This window comes from Aedes aegypti, chromosome 1 (genome assembly GCF_002204515.2).
Source record: "Aedes aegypti strain LVP_AGWG chromosome 1, AaegL5.0 Primary Assembly, whole genome shotgun sequence".
NCBI classification, from domain to species: domain Eukaryota; kingdom Metazoa; phylum Arthropoda; class Insecta; order Diptera; family Culicidae; genus Aedes; species Aedes aegypti.
Genome location: NC_035107.1, coordinates 49476229 through 49497648, shown reverse-complemented (window position 1 = coordinate 49497648; position 21420 = coordinate 49476229). Strand labels below are relative to the sequence as shown.

At 37.4% G+C, this 21420-nt stretch overlaps 1 protein-coding gene across 1 annotated transcript in view; it reads left to right on the top strand.

Annotated features, from left to right (window-relative positions):
- LOC5569480 (neuronal acetylcholine receptor subunit alpha-7) overlaps nucleotides 1-21420 on the top strand; it is a 716979-nt gene that overhangs the window by 511071 nt on the left and 184488 nt on the right. The window contains exon 5 of the mRNA XM_021846964.1: nucleotides 10262-10442. Within this exon, the coding sequence (XP_021702656.1) occupies nucleotides 10262-10442 (181 nt within the window). The remainder of the gene's footprint in view (nucleotides 1-10261; nucleotides 10443-21420) is intronic.

The window sequence follows — 21420 nt, the reverse complement described above, 5'->3', positions numbered from 1 at the left end:
AACTACCATTCCGTTAAATTTCAACTCTGAGAAAATTAAGACCTAACTTTATGAATTTATTACCGAATTCTGAGAAGATTCAAACTTTGAACTCTGATAAAATTTGGATTTGGCTATGAGAGGATTGGGATTCGAATTGCTGAGAGGATTCGAATCCTTGATGAACTCGAATTCAAAATCCCAGAAGATTTTGTCTCGAATCCGCATAGACTTTAAACTTGAATTCAGCTGAAACAGACGGAAGAGACGCATTTAATTCACTTCTGATGAACTCGGAAGAACAATGGTTCCCAGGCTTCATTTTCAATGAAATGCAAAATCCTCAATTGGCGATCATTTTCATCGGATGAAGCATGGGATAGGTGCTTAGAAGGATTAGATTTATATCAAAAGCTTCTGCAAGGACGCTTTAGAAACGCAACAGATTTTGTGGAACAATAAATAATCAAATAATTCGTTTGAATATGCTAATAATTCAATCGAATATAACTCACAGCCTCTACCACCCCCACCGCGCTAGTTATTCGTACATGGATTATACACTTCGCTTGATGTATATTAACATAACATCAAGCATTCTCTGTACGATTTCGAGCAGAATACCTGTGTAGGATCAATCCCACCGAGCCAATAACGTGTTTTCCATCGCATTTTCCCACCACCCTACATTGGAGGGCGTATCCTGATCCTACTCCTATCGGGTTTGATTTTTTCCCACATCAAGCTTAAAAATCTCAGCTCAATCGCCGCCATTTATACAGCCTTGTCTGCTGCGAGGCAGGATATCGAAATAAGCAATACCAAATGGTTCAATCTCATTCGAACCCATCCCATACATATTGCATTGCGCCCTTACCCCCGCGTCGCTACCTCTCCGGAATCTAGTGAAGAAAAGAACTTGGATGGGAAAGGGATCGTAAAGAATTTCAATTCAATAGCTTTGAAATCGGGACTACACACAGTGGCCCAAAGCTAGCTAGATGTCGGAAAAATTAAGCTTGCAAATTTTTGCCCTGAATGTTTCCTTGCTCTCTTTAATATTGAAAAGTCATTCCCTAATGTTTCAAATCAATTGCTATACATTTTCCGCAACATGTGAACTACAAAAATCGTTCTGTAAACGAATGAAGGTTTTTGAACAATTCGAGTTAGATTTGTATTTTGATCATACTTTGTATGGAATGCAGCCACTATGCAACAAGGGGGGAATGCGGGGCAAGTTTCCGCCTGCTCAAAACCAAACTCGTTTTCCACGAAACTCGCGCCCGGCTGGAAGATGGCGCGCCGGGTGGAGTCGAATAAATATTTATACGAACGAATGTTTGCGGATCGATGGTAACCGAAAGAGGTTTTCCTCTCTCTCTATCTGGCTGAGGATTCTTGGTTGATTCAAGTTGATGGTGATAAAAATCACCCTTTTCTGCGGGATGAGATAACAAAATGGGGATGTAGTGTTTGATGAGGAAACGAATCGCTTCGAATCGTTTGCGGCACAAATAGTGCACTTTGAAGTGGTTGCAGAGCGAGAGAGCAAGTGATAAACCACATCAAACGAACGTTTGGGAAGAAATGAGCTCGGAAAATTGGGATATGGGAACAAGATGTTATGGAGCGCTTCCAGCTCAAGATGCAAATCGAGCAAATGCTATAATTTCAGAATTAAACGAAGCTTCGCACATGTTTTAGTGACCAGGGATTTAATTCGGAGAGAATTGAAAGTATCTCTCGCTTATCGCTCTCTGTAACAATCATATAAATTTGTTGACGATTTTTTTTTACAAATTTTCGATGAATTGCATAACAGTCCTTATAGCAAATTGTTAATATATTTTGTTTTTGTGATCCTAGCAAACGTTGCACACTGTAACCTCAATTTACGAACTAGATCGGGGGTTGGGCGAGAACAGCTTTCCCGGGACTGATAAATGCGACGATGGAAGGTGTGCAAAATTGTGTGAAGGTTTCAGGCGAACATTCCAGTTCGTTTGGTTCCCACCGGGGACTACGACAAGGTGATGGACTTTCATGCCTGTTGTTCAATATTGCGCTAGAAGGCGGAGAGCCGGAGTACGATTTTTACGAGATCCGGACAGTTTGTTTGCTTCGCGGATGATATGGACATCGTCGGCCAAACATTTGAAAAGGTGGCAGACCTGTACACCCGCCTGAAACGCGAGGCAGCAAAAGTTGGACTGATGGTGAATGCGTCCAAGACAAAGTACATGCTAGCTGGTGGAACCGAGCGCGACAGGGATTGCCTAGGTAACAGTGTTACGATAGACGAGGATACGTTCGAGGTGGTCGACGCGTTCGTCTACCTTGGATCCTTGCTGACAGCTGACAATAACGACATCATCAGTGGAAGTCGGGCCTACTATGGCCTCCTGCGGTCAAAAAAAATTCACGCTCGCACCAAATGTACCATGTACAAAACGCTCATAAGGCCGGTAGTCCTCTATGGGCATGAGTCCACGATGCTCGAGGAGGACCTGCAAGCACTTGGAGTCTTCGAACGTCGAGTGCTAAGGACGATTTTTAGCGGTGTGCAGGAAAACTGTGTGTGGCGGCGAAAGATGAACCACGAGCTCGCCCAACTCTACGGCGAACCCAGTATCCAGATGGTGGCCAAAGCTGGAAGGATACGATGGGCAGGGCATGTTGCAAGAATGCCGGACAGCAACCCTGCAAAGATGGTGTTCGCTTCGGATCCGGTTGGTACAAGAAGGCGTGGAGTCTTTTGGAGTCTACTTGTGTGAAATTAATTTATATTATTTAGAGAAATTATGCTCATTTAGCATCATTAACATATTATTGATGTACTGGATTCTCAATCAGGCTAGAATGTGTACAAGTTAAGGTCTTCAAAGAACTCTCTGGAGTTTGGGCATACACTAAAACCTCAATTTACGAAGTCTTTTTCTACGCTACCTCAATTTAAGTCACTTTTTTACGAAGTAAACTCAATTTACGTCATTTTTTATACGCAGAGCGTAAATTGAATTTTGACAATTCTGTGGAAAATTTTTGACCTCCGGTTGGGGAAAACAGTTGGAAACCCATACAATATGGGTATTTTCGTAACGGGCAAGACGAAGAAATGATGAAAACCGATGTCCGACGCCATTTTGGAATCCAAGATGGCGACCTCTGCTTTGGGAAAATTGTATTAAACCCATACAATATGGGTATTTTCGGAACGGGCACGACGAGGGGATGACGAAAATCGATGTCCGACGCCATTTTAGAATCCAAGATGGCGACCTCTGGTTTGGGAATACCGTTGGAAACCCATATGTTGAAGCCAAAATCAATCAACCACTGTTGTCCGACCGACGGCAATCGTGAGTGATCAGATGTGATCCACATCTACCGTAGGTAGAGTGGTCTTTTTCTGCTGCACGCATCTGGTCAGTCCGTCCCTCTTGTTCGTGTACTGTTTCTGTGTCTTTATGTAAATTTCTCTCCGATCGCTTCTCGATCGCCAGCCAGCCAGCAATCAGCTGGCAGTTGAAAATAAACCGTCGCGATCTGTACATCGCCGAGCGGCCGTATTAGACGGCAATAAATTACTGTTAAGTGTTCCCGTGAAATAAAGTGTAGTTCTGTTCTTCGTCTAAATAAACTGTTTAAGTGTTTAAGTTAAAAGACGACTTTTAGTGCTAGTCCGAAAGACCGTAAAGTGCGCGCGAACACCATACAATATGGGGTAGGTGTACCAGTTATGGACATAGTGGTTCCCTATTTCGCCATATGTGATTACTTTTATGTCTTTAAATTTTAAAAACTTTTGTGTGTTGTAGAAGTGTTTTTTTTGTTTCTGTTCGGGATGAACCACTGCGACCAGTTTTCTTTGATCTTTAGTGGTATACCCGTGTCCTTTGTTTAGTGCATGTCGTTCTACTCCATTACTATTGAGAAATAATGAAGTTGTCGTCTTTTATACAAATATCATTCTTTACCATTTTGCATAGAGCCTCTTTAGAAAAAGATACCGCTATTTATACCGTTTGAAGGAAACAGTTTGTCACCATTAAACTCTCAAAAGCGCGCCCCTTAATCAGGTTCGGCCACTATGCTGGTTGAATGATACTGATTTTGACCATGCATCGGTACTCTAGAAGTTGGATTTAAGATGTATCTTGATGTTACAACATTCAACAAGATTTAAAATACGAAAATTGTCAATATATCAAATATGGCCAAATAGGGAACCCCTATGGTACACTTTCCCTGGGTATTTTCGGAATAGGCACGACGAAGAAATGGCGAAAACCGATGTCCGACGCCATTCAAGAATCCAAGATAGCGACCCCTGGTTTGAAAAAATCGTTGGAGACTCATGCATTATGGGTATTTTCGGAACAGCCACGACGAGGGTATGACGAAAATCGATATCCGACGCTATTTTGGAATCCAAGATGGCGACCTCCGGTTGGACAAAATAGTTCGACACACATGTAATATGGGTATTTTCGAAACGGGCACGACGAGGGGATGACGATAATCGGTGTCCGACGCAATTTTGGAATCCAAGATGGCGACCTACGTTTGAAGAATATTGTTGACGAAAATCGATGTCTGATGCCATTTTTAAATTCAATTCACCAAAACCTCAATCAACGAAGTAGGTTTTTACGAAAATTCAATTGACGTCACTTATTAAACGAAGTAAATTCATGAACATCAGTACAGATCAGTACATCGAACCATTTGCTTATATTAAGGCGAAGTAGGCCGTCACTGAAATTTGTACTAGACATCGATGATTGTGGCCAATCCGTCTCACGATTGCAAATTAAAGAAAATCACTTGGTTTTGCATTGACATTGCTGAAAATGTATCAGCATACTTTCTGTATGTAAGCGCAATTAATGATACTTTTATGAATCAATATTACTTAAGATGACTGAGTTTTATCACTTTGAAATTGCAATATGCAAAATCAACATGGCTATCCAAACGAATGACGGGCTACTTAGCCTTGAGAGTTTAGATTTTATGCTATAAATAAGTATCATCAATGTACAACTACTTTAGTTTGTAGATACTAAGACTTAATGGTTTAGAGACTGTGCCATACTAAAAAACTATCTATAGACCATTGATCACGTTTGTAGATTCAAAGGCCTATATTTAATGAAGTCTTTGGAGGACCTAGGATAACGGTACAAATTATAACAATACTCATTTTATTGCTACATATAGATAAGGGCCATGCCATAGCCAAAAGGCATCTATTGATAATTGGTTACGCTTGTAGATCTTAAGACCTATATTCGATATAGATCTTGGAGGACCTAGGACAGCCACACAAATTAATACAATACACTGCTTACTCACATGAATGGTTAGGGGCCCGTGGAGTATTTGAAAACTAACCTCTAATCTCTTATTATGGTCGTAGATCCTCAGGCCTATATTCAATGGAGTCCTTGGAGGACCTAGGACATCCGCACAAATTATTACAATACACCATTCACTCACATGAATGGCTCCCTCGTTTTACGCACTGATTCAATTTACGCACCCCCGATCTAGTTCGTAAATTGAGGTTATAGTGTATGATTCTACATGAGTTAACGAAGATCAATTTATCATTTCTATGTAGAAGAACGTCCCACAATACTAGACCCTAGAAGATTGTTATATTTTGAAAAGATTTTTGATTTTTGTCCTTCAAGGACTCCATAGAATAAGGGTCTAGTTTACAAATACTCCAAAGGCCCTCAAACATTCCTGAGAAGTTAATTGTGTCCTATAATAATATGTGCGAATGTCCTAGGTCCTCCAAGATCTAAATCGAATATAGGCCTTAGGATCTACAAGCATAGCCAGTTATAAATGGATGCTTTTTTGATATGGCATAGGTACTTAGACCCATAGCAGTAGAATGAACATTGTTATAATTTTTGGCGGTATTCTAGGTCCTCCAAGGCCTTAGGATCTACGACTGTAGTAGGTTATCAGAGGTTAATTTTCAAACACTCCAAAAGACCCTAAACATTCCGGTGATTAAACGGTTTATTGTAATAATATGTGCGGATGCCCTAGGTCCTCCAAGGACTCCATAGAATATAGGCCTTAGCATCCGGGGATTTTTTTTATTTCCATACGGGTTTGGGCCGAAAGGTCTCAGATTTTCATGAAACTTTTTTCACAGGCAGGGCTCATCAATATATGAATGAAAAAAATTGAGAAAAATTCAGGGTCGCCTATTTTCCCGGAAAACTCAGTTGGAATTTTTTTGTTTTCCCCTGACACTACTTACTTTGAAAAATCATAACTCAAGAACGAAGCATCATAGAAACAAAGTTTTTTATAAAAATGAAAGCAAATTTTCTCAGGAATAAAAAAAAATATTAACTGGAAACAGTTTTCCACCGTTGAGAAAATTCGTGAAGAAAAGCCGGAAAAACTATGCTCAAACTCGTGGAAAATTTAAAAAAATTTTTTGAGAAGATAATTTCATAAGCTTTAATCGCTGAAATTTTTGAACTGTACTTTTTTTTTCGTTTTTGAGTTATGGCCAATTTTGTAAAATATGTGCAAATGTGCCATTTTGAGCCTTTTCTTTGAAAAATCATAACTCAAGAACAAAGCATCATAGAAACAAAGTTTTTTATAAAAATGAAAGCAAATTTTCTCAGGAATAAAAAATATATTAACCGGAAAAAGTTTTCCACAAAATTTTCCACCGTTGAGAAAATTCGTAAAGAAAAGCCGGAAAAACTATGCTCCAACTCGTGGAAAATTAAAAAAATATATTTTTGAGAAGATAATTTCATAAGCTTTAATCGCTGAAATTTTTGAAATGTACTTTTTTTTTTCGTTTTTGAGTTATGGCCAATTTTGTAAAAAATGTGCAAATGTGCCATTTTGAGCCTTTTCTTTGAAAAATCATAACTCAAGAAAGAAGCATCGTAGAAACAAAGTTTTTTTTTATGAAAATGAAAGCAAATTTTCTCAAGAATAAAAAAAATATTAACTGGAAACAGTTTTCCACAAAAATTTACACCGTTGAGAAAATTCGTAAAGAAAAGCCGGAAAAACTATGTTCCACTTAGTGGAAAACTTTCAAAAATACATTTTTGAGAAGGTAATTGCATAAGCTTTAATCGCTGAAATTTTTGAAATGTACTTTCTTTTCGTTTTTGAGTTATGGCCAATTTTGTGGAAAATTACCATATAAGCCTTTTCTTTGAAAACCCATATTTCAATCGAAGCATCGGAAAAACAAAGATTTTTTTTATCAAATCAATTGCAAATTCTCTAAAACATCTGAAAAAAAGATATGGGATTGGTTTTAATGAAGTATAAGTCTGAATGGATGATATTTTTCATGAAAAATTACACCGCTAAGAAAAACTGAAAAAAAACTGTTTCTGCCTCAATTTTTCATTGCACTGAAAAGGGATTCTTTCTTTTCTATGGAACAAATAAGATTACTATTATTTTTTTAAATTTTATTTATTCAATTATTTAGTATATAACTTATTTTCATCTTAATACTATCTATTTTTTCAACCGGGAAGATTGTGTTTGATTGCATAGATAAATTCCCAATCTTTTTTAAATTGGTCTTTCACTTTTTGCGACACAGCCCAGTCGAAAAATTATTTGGCCTTATTAATTTCTGCTGACTTTCTAATACTAGCATCTCTAGCCATTCGCTTAATGTCAAATTTCAAAAATGTATGCAACCATGAAAATGATTTTAAAATTAAAGCAGAATGGCACTTGTTCCCAACCTCACATGGAAAAGGTCCTTGTGATGGTATCGGTGGCAACATTAAGCGAATGGCATGGGGCTATGCCGTCTGATTATATGTTTCTAAAAAGTATATCTCATACTACCAGCTAATCTGGTATACGCTTTGTTACTTTGAACCAGATTGACAACTTTATGCAAGTATTGAAAAATTTAAAACTATAGCGCACAAGATACCTAAAACTTTTATGTTAACTGTGGATATCTACAAAAGTTTTCACAGAACTAGTTAACATTGATTTAAAAACACATACATACATACTTAAATGCATTTTGACCGAAAATGACAATGACAAAATGTTGACATGTAACTTTTATAACTATAAGTTTATATGTTAAGCCGATTTACGTTCATACATTTTCACTTTTGCCTGCTACTTTTGTCAGAAATTACTCCATAAATTATTCGCATAAGACTTTCAAAAGTGAGCTATCTTTGAAAAGTGTCGTTCCCATTTTGCATACAGCGAGACAAAATTGAAGTATGATTCAAGTCCCATCCAGCAATAGAAAGTTTTAGGAAACATGAGTAACGAAATACTTTTTATTCATACAATAAAAAAATGAAATAAAAGTGAACTTTAAAATCATTCTGACACGTTCAACAATAAATAAATTGTAGATTCATTTATGCACCATCAATCGTAAGGTGTTTGAATAAATTCATAGATAAGATTTATTGTATTTTTTTTCGGGCAGTGCTTATAAATTATAATAGGAACACATCGAAGAACATTCAAAATAGGCCAACATATACAACATGGGATCAGTTCAACATAAAAAAAACCATGGGGTGAAATATTTCTTGATAGGGAACAAGTATTTTCTATATGACCTGTTTAGCATATCATCTACAACATCAATCCAAATCGTCAAAATAACATGTTCAAAAGATGTTCTGCATTAGAAAAAACTATCATCTCTATTTGGTAAAAGTAAATTAAGCTTTTATTTACATTTTGTTTAAAACATATTGCATTTCATTTGCCTCAGCATATATATATATATATATATATATATATATATATATATATATATATATATATATATATATATATATATATATATATATATATATATATATATATATATATATATATATATATATAATCTATATAAATAAAAATGGAGTAGTGTTTGTATGTCACGAAATGACTTCCGAACGGGTCAACCGATTTGAATGAATATTTTTTCGTTTTATTCTTCAAGTGTTCCGACGTGTTTGTGTGTATAAAAAACCCAGTATATTCACCGGTAAAGTTGGAAAAAACGAGCGTGAACGGAATTGGCATTTTGTATGGGACGATCCATAGCGTTTTTCAACAGCCTACTTGATGGCAAGACGAAGTTTGCCGGGCCCACTAGTAGAAAATAAAAACGCTTTCAAATAACTTGCAACGATTTTTTTATATTGAAGTTTGCAGTTGAGAAGAAATGTCATTTCATAGGGAATTTCTTGACCCATTCAGTCGAGGAATTTCTATACTTTTCTTGAGCGAAACAGCATACTTAGCTTGCACGAAGTTGCAAGCACGAGTTCACTATTTTGACGTTTGGCGGTGCCAAGTTCACTCGTTACCATGGACCAATGCACGAGTTCACTAATTTGACGTTTGAGCGGTGCCGAATTCACTCGTTGCCATGGTCACGTCAATAACACTGCACCGCTCAACGTCAGATAGTGAACTCGTGCATCGGTCTATGACCGCATAAATAACACGGCACCACTCAAACGTCAAATAGTGATTGTTGTGTATACCGTGGGTGAGTATGTCGATGAGCACGGTGTACTATATTTAAGAAGGTGATATATTCCGAAAACTGACAGCTACTTGACGACGTCATTCCTATCCACCTCGAACAAATTTTCAAAAAAATTGATCTAGTGGTCCGGATGGTATATGGTACGATAGGAGTGACGTCACATGTTTTCAACCAAACTTGATGTTTACATCAGTGAAGAGCCTGCCTTGTTTTTTTTTTCTATCTTTATTAACGAGATTTTTAGCCCTGGGCTAGTTCATCTCGGGACCAACGGCTTTACTTCCCTTCCGAAGGAAGTCGTCACTGATTTTTTAGTGACTATCTCGGGGATGGGATTCGATCCCATGTCCTCGGCGTGAAAGCGTGTGTTCTAACCACTACACCAGGTCCGTCCCCAGCCTGCCTTGTAAATTTTTAATGCCGTGGTCGATGAGTATAAAAAGAAAGTAACATAGGAGGCTTTGGAAATAGAAAAGTGTCAAGACATCCATGACTCAAATCAGTCTTTCAACGAATTTCAAGAAGCGCAGAAGCAAACTGTCAGCAACTTGTATCCGGTCACAACAGGTAGCATCTAATCGATTGGTGTTTTGAGCTGGAAATACTCTATAAGAACTTTATGTTATAGTGGCAATGGATGGGAAAGTTGCTTCCTATTGAAGGTTGCCAAGTTCAACCATCTCTCGACACATTCTCACCTCGTGCCTTTTTCTTCCTCTCCTCCTACAGTGCCGACGAAGGCTTCGACGGAACCTATCCAACAAACGTGGTCGTCCGGAACAATGGTTCGTGCCTTTACGTGCCGCCCGGTATCTTCAAGTCCACCTGCAAGATCGACATCACCTGGTTCCCGTTCGACGACCAGCGCTGCGAGATGAAGTTCGGCTCGTGGACCTACGATGGCTTCCAGGTAAGTGATATCTGTTGACGGACCACACCGAAACGAAAACGACGACGACGGCGACATGGGTAGCAGATGAAGACTGACAACAACGGGACGATAAAGTTTCGCAATTTTATGGGTGAGGAGGTGCATTCAATTAAAACTAAACGATCCAATCTGTCGACGACGGACGACGGACGACGGAGGGTGCGATTGTGCCATAGTTCGACGGTTCCTCTAGTTCCAACCTGACAGAGGAAAGTGATTCAAAATGCGCTCATGCGGTAAAATGTTCCAGTTTAAATTTTCATGATTTGAAGTTATGATATTTTCTGAAAGTAACCTTTGCAAACATCCATTTCGCAACGTTTTCAGCAGAAAACTTTGTATGTTTATACAAGAAAGCTTTTGTGAAGAAATTGTGACAGGTCTAATGGTGGTCTAATGGCAACCGCTTTTGCTTCAAAAGCAGAACGAGAAACCTTTTCCCTACGCTTCTATTCTTCCATCATTATAGCACACTTTTCCTTACGCCTGGTACATAGGCAGTCTGCTAACCAAAAGCAATCCTCGCTGCATTAAAAATTGCCTTACCCCTATACCTTCCGGCATGAACTGGCGTAGATGCAGGGGTGTATCCGGTCTTCTGTGGGCCAGATTAATGCATCATCAATTCTTCCCCCTTCCCCTCATTGGTCTTCATTCTGACGTGGCAGGCGCCATTGTTGCCTAAAAATAGAAGATCACCAGCACTTATACATTGAGCGTGTTTGTTAGTCCCAATCAGTTATCTTGTTGGTTCATTGTGGAAGTTACAGTTGATCTGGTGATACTGGAGTAGAAACTACGGGCGACTAATCAAGCTCAAACTCAATTTACTTTTGAAGAGAGAAAAACTTTCCAAACCAGCAAACCATTTTCGATTCTCTTTTTTTCGGCCTTTTCTCTATCGACTCTTTGTTCTATCGATATTTTGTACTTCTTACTTATGTTCCTAGGACACTGTGAAACTTTGAAATTTCTGAAAAATTAGATAGCCTATATTGGCATTTCAAACTATCTTCCCCTAGTTGATTTTGTGCAAATCTAGCAAAAAGCTGACAAACAAATCGGTTCACTTCAATGTAATTACAATCAATTGAAATGATTTCCGGTACCTGCCGGAGATAAGGGCTGGGGGATTCCGATTGGATATTTATTCAATTGATTATACACAGCAGTGCTGTCGGATGAACTTGATTAAAACTAATGATTTCAAAAGCTATTACCTGAGCATGACTAGAATGTATTTTACAGCGGAAACAACACACGATTTCACAAACCGGTGCACAAAATGTGTTCAACGCGATGAAATTCATTACGATTGAGTAACACCACCGTAATGCAGCAGCAATGCGCTAGCTGTTAACCCATGATCCATGACTTGGACGGTGACTTGAGTGGACCAAACCAAACCAAGATTATAAATTAATCCCAAACGGACACCGTTTAAGACCATTTTCCACCAGGAAATGCGTTGAAATTTATCGCCACTCTAATTCAGCTCTCGCTTTCTGAAACCAAAACGCGATTCCGCACACAGACAAAGCAAGGAGAACACCTCTGACGGCGAGCACACCTCTATTAAATTCCGGGAAAATGACAAATGTAATTGTTGAGTGGCTGTGACTTTTGTCCTACACCCCTCCCCGTTTATGTAGAGTTGCTAGAACGGGGAATAACTTACAGCTCCGACGACGATTCCCATTCCAAGTGGGTGCTGCTCTTCGGTCATGTCCTTGTCAGCGGCGAGCATAATGGATGGGATTTGCCTTGACTATGCCTGTGTAGAAGAAGTTTGAGCTTTAATGTTGGCCGTGCGGTCGTAATTGAATGGGTGAGCAATCTTATCGTGAATTTCTGACACGGTTGCATGAGCCAAGAGAAGCTGTAGAGGTACAGGTGAACATTTACAAAATCTACAGTCAATAATAGGGGAAATTGGGGTTAGCACAATCCATTGATCTCAGAAACTGTTCTGTGACGAAATTAAGCTTGTTGTTCATACAGGTAGAGTTTTTGAGCCTTCTTCTTTACAATCTGTTCATTCATTTATTAACTTAAAATACATTTCCATCAAACCGACACCGGTATCTGTCTCTACCTGCAACCATGTATATAGAGCCAACTAATCATAAGTTGATATTCTCTATTTCTCAAAATCAAGCTTTAGAACCAAGGTAAAAGTTGGTTTTCAAGACTACCTCGAAGGTCCCTAGAATCGCGGTAGCACTGATTTTGTAATAAATAGGTCGATATCTCCCTATCTCGATGGTCCCTTCAGTGTAAGGTTATGGAGAGTTGAATATACATCGTTTTGAGGAAAATGACGACAGTTTACTATTTTCTATTTCATGGGAAATCCTAGATTGTATCTTCTGCCATGTTCTGTATTGAGGCATACTGAAAACGCAGACAATAGCCTTGACCTCAGACCCCTTTCTAACAACTTCAAGTTAGAGCATATCGAGTCCAATAACTTCCCTTCACTTCAACCTTATTTTATTTTATGTTCAAGCTGTACTTCATTTAAAATTCCAGATATTTAAAAATGGTTAGTAGCTTGGTCCTATGTTTTTTCAGAATTTAAAGAACAGTCAGAACTTGAATAATCACTTAAAGTTTAAGTTTTTAAGATGGTAATGAGAAAGCCCATTTTTTCAATACTAGTCAGAAGAATAAACTGAATTTCCGTCAAGCTTTTGCATAAGTGTAAGGACAAATTAATCGAACAAAATCTCACTTGATTTTCACAATATCCTGGGCGTTCATTTTGCACAGCTCTGGAAAGCATCGAAGCAAAATCTTGGACATGATTTTCTAAAATATTAGGAAAATTTCCGACACTCACATTATCTTACGTACTCTATGAAGTTTTCGTAGAAAATACTAGAAAGTAAATAACATATTCCTGGGCAGGATTACAAAATATTTTTTTGGCGAGATTCTTACATAATGATATGCTCAATTTTCACAAAATCCTGATTCTCATAATTATTCATGTGCACAATGCTTGTAATATCTTGTAGGCTTTGTGCCGTGTGGTTAGTGTTACCAAGTATTTAGCCGCATCAAGTCGAGAAATGTGGGTTCAGTCCGGAAAACTTTTCGTCAGGAATGTATTTCGACTGTGCCACTGGGCGTTGCATGCTAGTTCGTAGCCTAGTGTGGTGTGGTGCTTCCAAATTGTCCACTGGAAGCATTAACGTGTCGGTGTCTTTAAAAAAAAACTCAAGCAACATTTTCACATAATCCGTGACATGACTCTTTTAAAATCCTAGACAGGTAGGATTCTTATAAAATCTCGGATTTCAAAATTCAGGGAAAGATTCTCGAAAAACCTGGGCTGGAAAACATAATCCTGAACACAGACGGACTTTTATTCGATTTTATGCGAATGGATTTGTTTGTAGAGTTTCCAAAAGGAATGTGTTCTTTAGAAGTTCCACCAATATGTTTTCAATAATACGTCAGTTATTACTTCTATAATTCTGTTAAAGAATTTATTTATTAGTTTACCAGAAATTTCTATACGAATTCCGTCGAATAATTTTATCGAATTCATGACACGGATAAGATCGAAAGAGTTGTTAATTACCCTTAAAAGTATTTCCATGAAGCTTCTGCTAAGAGTAACTGTAGAATAATTTTGCTAAGAAATGTTGGAAAAATTTCCTAAACACCTCAAAGAAGAGTTTCACAAATTTTTCATAAATATGTTGTGATTTCTATTGAAATTTTGATTCCTTAATTTTTTGCCAAAAATAAATTAGATATCCTAGATACAATTTTATTTGAATGATATTTACTTTCAGATAATTCAAAAGAATTGAAAAGAAAATGTTGATTCTGAGCAATTTCTAAAACATTTGATTAATTTTGTTTTTCATGAAAAAATTTTGAACTATTTTTGTCCTGATTCATTCAGAAATGTTTAACGAATGGCTCAGAAAAACTCTAGAATAATCATGTTTGAATTTTAATTTCAAACTTTCAGCATGTAGCTATCATTCTTGAAAAAGTTCGTAAGTCGTGGACGTACGTGTTTTCTGAAGAAATTCATTCAAAGTATTGACATAAAAATGGGATTCAATGTAAACCTAGAAGTCGATATTAGCATCGAAACAATAGAAACAATTTTTCTCGTAAATTTCTGTAAGGGATATTTTTAGAAAAAAAAAACACTGGATGAATTCTTGATGGAACTCCTTTGAAGTAATTAAAAAAAAATCATGGAAAAACTCCTGCATGGATTAAATTTAAAAATCCAGAAAACATTTCGCATTTATTTGTGCAGAAATTTATTCTTTGACTTCTGTGTTGGTTAGAATCCATTCTAATATTGATACATGATTTTTTTCAGGTGTACATCAGAAAATAGTTCAAAGTTTTTTTCAAGACTTTATGCAATGCTTCCTTCATGATTTATTTTACAGTTAGAATTCATCAATAAATATCTCTAAGAACACTACAAAATCTTATCTGAAAAAATCCAATGAAAGTAAATAATAGCAAAAAAGTTAATAAATCTTTGGAGGATTTTATGAAAGAATTTTTGAAATACTTTCGAAATGGTCCTGAAGAAACTCTAGGATGAATTTATCAGAAATTCTTATGAAAAATCATTCTTGTGGATAGAATTTTGGAAGTTTTTTTAACTTTAATACGCGAATTTTAACACAGATTGGCTAATCCTTTGCTCGTTCGAGAGGGCCAGATGGGCTCCTCACAAGGAAATTAAAAGGCTTGGCCTGAGGGGCCTACCTTCGAGCCCAGCCTTGGGGTATCGCCAATCATTAATTCCATTATTTACGGACGAATGACCTTCGGGTTAAAGTCCCTCACAAAACATCAACAACAACAGCCAATCATTAAATTATCAAATTTAACATTAATTCTGGAAGATTATTTAAACATATGCTCATAAAAATACCAAGTGGAGCTCCTGAGAAATCCGCAGAGAAATTCCTATTTGAAACTCTTTCAGGGTTTGATGATCGAAGAGGAATTCTTGATTCTTGGAGTTGTTGTAACTGTTGACTCTGAAAGAATCTTTGAAAGTATGTAAAAGATATTCTGGCAAAAATATCAAAAGAATTTTTTGCAATTTATCATCGTGATAGACTGTTTTTCATCACGCCAACCTGTTAAGAAACGCCTACTTTCCTGTATTGAATAAAACAGTGTGGTAATATTCATTACGCAACTGAAATCAGTTGCGTAATGATAATTACCGAACTGTTTTTCCATTACAAAACTGCTTTAAGTTGCATCATGCTTGCATGCTGATATGATTTCTGATACCCTCAAGTGAAGTGGTCTTCTACGAAATTGCAAAAAATTTTGTACGCAGTTCGTTGCAGAACTAGGTTTTTAAAGCACTCGTTGTAGATATCCAAATGTACGACTCGTGCTGTAAAATTCGTCATTCTGCAACTTGTTACATAAACTACTATTACAGTTCTTCTCAAAGAAATCCCTAAACAAACTTTTGAAAAATTCTTAAATTCATTTAAAAACGAGACAAATTAAACCAAGACGTGTTTTGGTCTCCACTTTGCTCATTTCGAGTGAAAATGAATATGGATGTCCTTAGAGTTTAACGTTTCATGCAGAAAGAGGGCATAGGTTGTGTACAGTGATTTTTTTTTGTGGAAAAGTTGCTGGACCCTCCCAGACATACACATGTGATTGACAGACACTACCTCAGCACCAACATCTCTAGGCCTACCTCTATCTCTACCTGCAACCATGTGATTCGTTATGGTAGAGCTAATGGTCAGGCCTATCCTCACTGTCTCCTTTACAGACACACGAAGGCCGCAACCACTGACCTCACAAACGAGATTGACATCTGATCTGCAATCCGAATAATTGTTTTCGAACCATCCAGTGCTGCAATCAGCCTAATTAGTTTCACACGGAAAACCATGGGTAGACATTATCTGTCACAACTAGAATTGTTTCAATTGAATCGCAAGCTGCATCGCAATAAACGAATGGTAAGTCTGAAAGGTATAATCCTAGAAATTATCTGAGATCATTTCACACGGCGAACATCTGATCGGATTTCGAGCGGCCCTCACGAAAGTCAGCTTGGTATTTGCAAACAAAGAACTGCTCCAGGGATTCCTATAGAGTACTGTAGCTTGCGATTAGTCATTGCCAAAAGCGTTATCAATTGACGTGCAAAAAGGGGTAAAATTTAAATTAGAAAAACATTCAAAAAGCCACCTTATAATAAATTACAGTCCAAGAAAGTTAATTTTGGCTTCCAGTAGAATGTTCAAAAAAAATGTGGCCTTGACTGAAACTGTAGTATCTATGTGTAACACTTGTACAGTAAAGTATTCTTTAGACATTCCAGGAAAAGAAAATGAAAAATTGAACAGGTAAACTTTGTTAAATTTTATGAGCTGCTTGTCATAATCCCGAAAAAAAGCCCTATAACATTCATGCCAAATGTCATACCTTATTCTCAGAAAAGTCTCATTTCTTAGTAACAATATTGAAAGCTGAACAAAGGCACTACAATTGCAGGAATACTTTGAATTTTCCTCAAAAAAAACTCATCTAGAATTCAGTAATACAATCCCAAGGTCTACTAAACTAAACTGAACGTGCTTGTCAGCCTTCAAAAACAACTGATAATCGATTGGTAACTACTAAAGACACTAATTGGAGAATTCTGTCTAAAAGGCTCTTTGAACCCTAAACATAATACCTTTATTTTAGGATGTTATTGCATGATTTTAAAGTCATCCGCTAAATGACAAACATTATGTCCTCAATTTCTCTGAACTTGCATCAGCACCAGCTGCAGTCAGAATTATTCATAATAATAATAATAATAATCACTATCTTTATTCCGAGAAAATTTTGAATTGAATTTCTCAGAGTATTATACTGAAATCCTGGAAGAAAAACAACAAATCTAAAAAATAGGTTCAGCAAATCTGGAGGACTGAATTTTCTAGAGAAGTAAGATTTAAATTCCATGAATTTCAAGTGCAAAAAGTACGACTACAGTTCTGCAACATAATCAACTGGACTTACATAAAGGTCTACAGAACGTTCTGAACACATTAGACTAAAATTCTGACAGAGTATGAATACAAACCGTTTTATCAGACCCATAAAAAAGTTCGACTGTATCACTGCACATTTGAAGAATTATTAAGCTATTAAGGTTTAAGAGAACTGAACTTCTACAGATAACGAAATGACGTTCAGTAGATCTGCTCCAATAGTTCAGGACGTTCCGTCGAACTATTCCATTAGCTAAGGCGAACGATTCTGGAATGTCAATCGAACCTCTCCAGAAGTTTAATCGAATTTCTCTATGAGTTGAGTTAAATGTCTTAAGAAGTTCAGTTAAATTCCTTAAAAATTAACTTTTTCAGAAGCCCAGTTGAACTTTTTCAGAAGTTCATTAAAATATCGTCGTATCTGTTCAATTTGGTAGATACGACGATCCAATACCATTTCTCTTCGGACGCGTACGAACAACGTACGAGAAGCAGTCAGTCGGAAATTGTCCCGTACATGGGTTACATCGTGCCCAAAACCGGTCGACAGAAAGGTATTTTTTAAGCTTTCTTGACGTTTGTAAGAACTATAAGTGTTATGTATTATCTCGCGTCGTGTTTCGTGAATGTCGTATTGTTCTTATGTTAGCACGAATCACACAAATTGATAGTGTCATTAGAACCTCTCCGTATTCTTAGTCAGAATTCTTTCGATTTTCAGGTGAACTCCAGAATTTCAGTCGAACTTCTCCTAAGCTTCAATAGAACTCCACCTGAACTTCAGTCAAAATTGTCCAGACGTTAACTTCCTAAGAAACTTAGGCAAAATTTTGATGAAGTTTAGATGCATTTCTTCAGAATATAGTCAGATCGATTGATATTGTATTGCACTGCTAGGGAATTGAAATAGGAAACATCCGACTGTACCTCTGAAATAAATCGACTGAGTATATGAAAAATATATAGAACTTTTGAATTTCTTTTTGCTGAATCTTGACTGAATTTCTTTTGCAGATTAGACTCGCGGAGAACTACGAACTACTAAAAGTATGCTTAAGACAGATATGAGTCTGCATCATTTGAAAAGCTAGTCTTATATACGAAAACTAAAATGTATTCAATGGATTTATTAAAATATTATTTTCATGATACAAACTTACATACATCCTTTCAACGCCACAACTTCATACTTTCGATTGAGCAATTGAATTAGCAAACTGCCATCTCGATATAGAGAAAAGGTATTCCAACCTACAACAATGATTGGAAATCCCACACAAGCTAATTGTCCGTTTCCGCGAATGCAATTGGCTTGGGACAGCCAATTGATGATGTTTTCTAACAAATTCAGTAGTAAACCACTTCAAGCCAATTGATTCCGACCGACAAGTGCCATTCGGTTTGAATAGCTGCCAATGAACCTATTGCCTATCAGATTTCATTGAAATGACCTCGGTCGTCCAACCCGTCTGAAGCTAGTTGGGTTGAATCATCTGCCCCCATTTTGTCCGCACAACTAATTAGTTGATTTTCGCAGTACCGAACGGTGGCGAACGAATTCTGCCAATTTCCCTTCAATTAACTCCGGTAATGTACTGCAACTGGCTCCGACACACAGGATGATCTATCTACGTGCTCGTTGACCTGACTTACTAACTAACAAATCCAGAGTGCGGCAAACTGCATCAAAAATCATTTGAGCGTACGAAAGTGGGACTGTTTGGATGCACTATGCTTCTCAAACGTGATGCAATTCCGAATCCAGTAAATTGCGCGGCATGTTTTCGCAATGGATGACACCTGATATTGGGTAAGGTTCTCACTCGAATTGGAATTTACTCTGTCCACAGCCGGATACGGGTGATATGTATTACTAGCTGAATTTGGATTCGGATGTATGAAATTTGATGTTGGTTTTTAGATTTTTGCTGGGTAACAAATTCTGTTGCTTGGAAGTACTTAACGTTTCACAGTTCAAGTATATGATGATAATGATGATGAAGTTTAGTCAAACTTCTCCAGAAATTGAGTCGAACTTCTTTGAAAGTTCAGACGAACTTCTCCAGAAATTCAGACGGACTTCTCCAAAAGTTCAGTCGAACTTCTCCAAAAATTCAGACGAACTTTTTCAGAAGTTTCGACGACGTTGGCCAGAAGTTCAGATGAACCTCTCAAGAAATCCAGGCAAGCTTCTCTAGAAGCTCAGCCGAACTTCTTCGGAATTTCAGTCAAATTCCTCTAGATGAATCAGTCCAGAAATACAGTTGAACTCCTCTAGATGAACTATGAGGAAAAAACTGGCTAGCTCTTACAATGAATCCAACCCAAATGACTGAACTAAATTGACGACTTAAAACAAAAGATCCCATCTTTTGTACAGCCGCTCATTCAGTGCAGTTTGGTTGCATTTTTTGCCTAATCTCAAAATTACAACCGGATTAGCACAGAAGCCAGCAATGCAATTATTCCGCACATATGCCCTATCAGCAGCGACCCGTCTCTTTCAGTGGCACAATTCAGAACAGAAACACACCGTCCGCCAAAAACTCCGACTTTCCACTGGCAGTCGTAACCTTCAGTGGAAAATGTGCAACTGCATTGAAAAACAACGAAACCATAACGCACTATCAACTGCAGCAGAATTTGTATAGAACCGAGCTCATTCCGATTCGACGACGATGAAGTGCACCCAACGATTCCCGGATGATGATTATTGCTTTCATCATATGGTCCCCCGAAATGTTGGCCCAGCTCCGAGTGCTTCCAGAATTGGCTAAATTACAAATTAATTCTGCACGTGTTACGAGCGTGCAGGGGGAATGGGGCCTTGGAAGCACCTAAGCATGGCTGTATGTCTGCAGCCCTGCATCCAATCCAACACCGAAATCGGCGTAAATTTGAATATTGCCAGGCAGGCAGTTGGAAAATCCTCGGGTCGTCTGGTTTTAGAGACTCACTCGCGCACTCGGATGATAATTTCATCTCTTGGAGCGAGGTCCCAATTTGCAATCAGCGCCTCGCAGATAGAGGGGGCATGCATGGGCGTAGCCAGAATATGGTTCCTTTTGCCGGTGGAAAAAATCAACTAGATTGCTATGATGGTAAAAACAATATGTTAGTTTTACAAAGATTGTTTTCAGTAATTACATATAACATTTAAAAAATTTGCATCATGATAAACTTTTCTTGTGATCTAACTAAAAATGAAATATCTGCCAAATATCTTTCCAAAAGTGATTTAGAGATTGATTATTAACAATCCGAAATCCGAAAATCTATGATGTAATTCTTTGAACAATACGTCGAAAAATTTAATATATAGTTCGACATATTCCCCAGGAATTCAATGCATGATTTCTCTAGATGTTAATTTTTCGATTCTTCAAAGAATTTCTTAAATAATATCTCCAGGCATTATAATCAGGATTCACGTCCGGGATTCCTCGTTAGGATATAAATTTTCAATAATCACGTATAAAGCGTCGTCAAAAGACCTTACACGTACAAAAGTGGAGGCGCTATATTTGCATATTTTGTGTGATAGCATTTGGTATACAATGCGATTTTAAAGATTGCGAACTAATTTGTAATCTTATGCGACTTTGTACATGATAACAGAGATGATTTCTCAGTTGCTATGCATTTATTCGATTAATTTTCCACGTGTATACGGAACAAAATAACTTGCACTGATGAACTCAGAAAGTAGCGTTTCATGCATGGAATCTTGTCAATCAAACAATTTCATACACCGTATTGTGCGGTTGGGATGTAATTTGTACAAGTATGTGACTTTTAAGTATACTCTTCTGAGATTTCAAGTTTTATAGGTCCTTTTGGGATTCATCAATCCATCAAATTTTTCAAGGATCTCTCTTGAAACCCCCTTTATTTATATTGTCTATCAACAACCTTACACTTAAAAAAACTGTTCACTA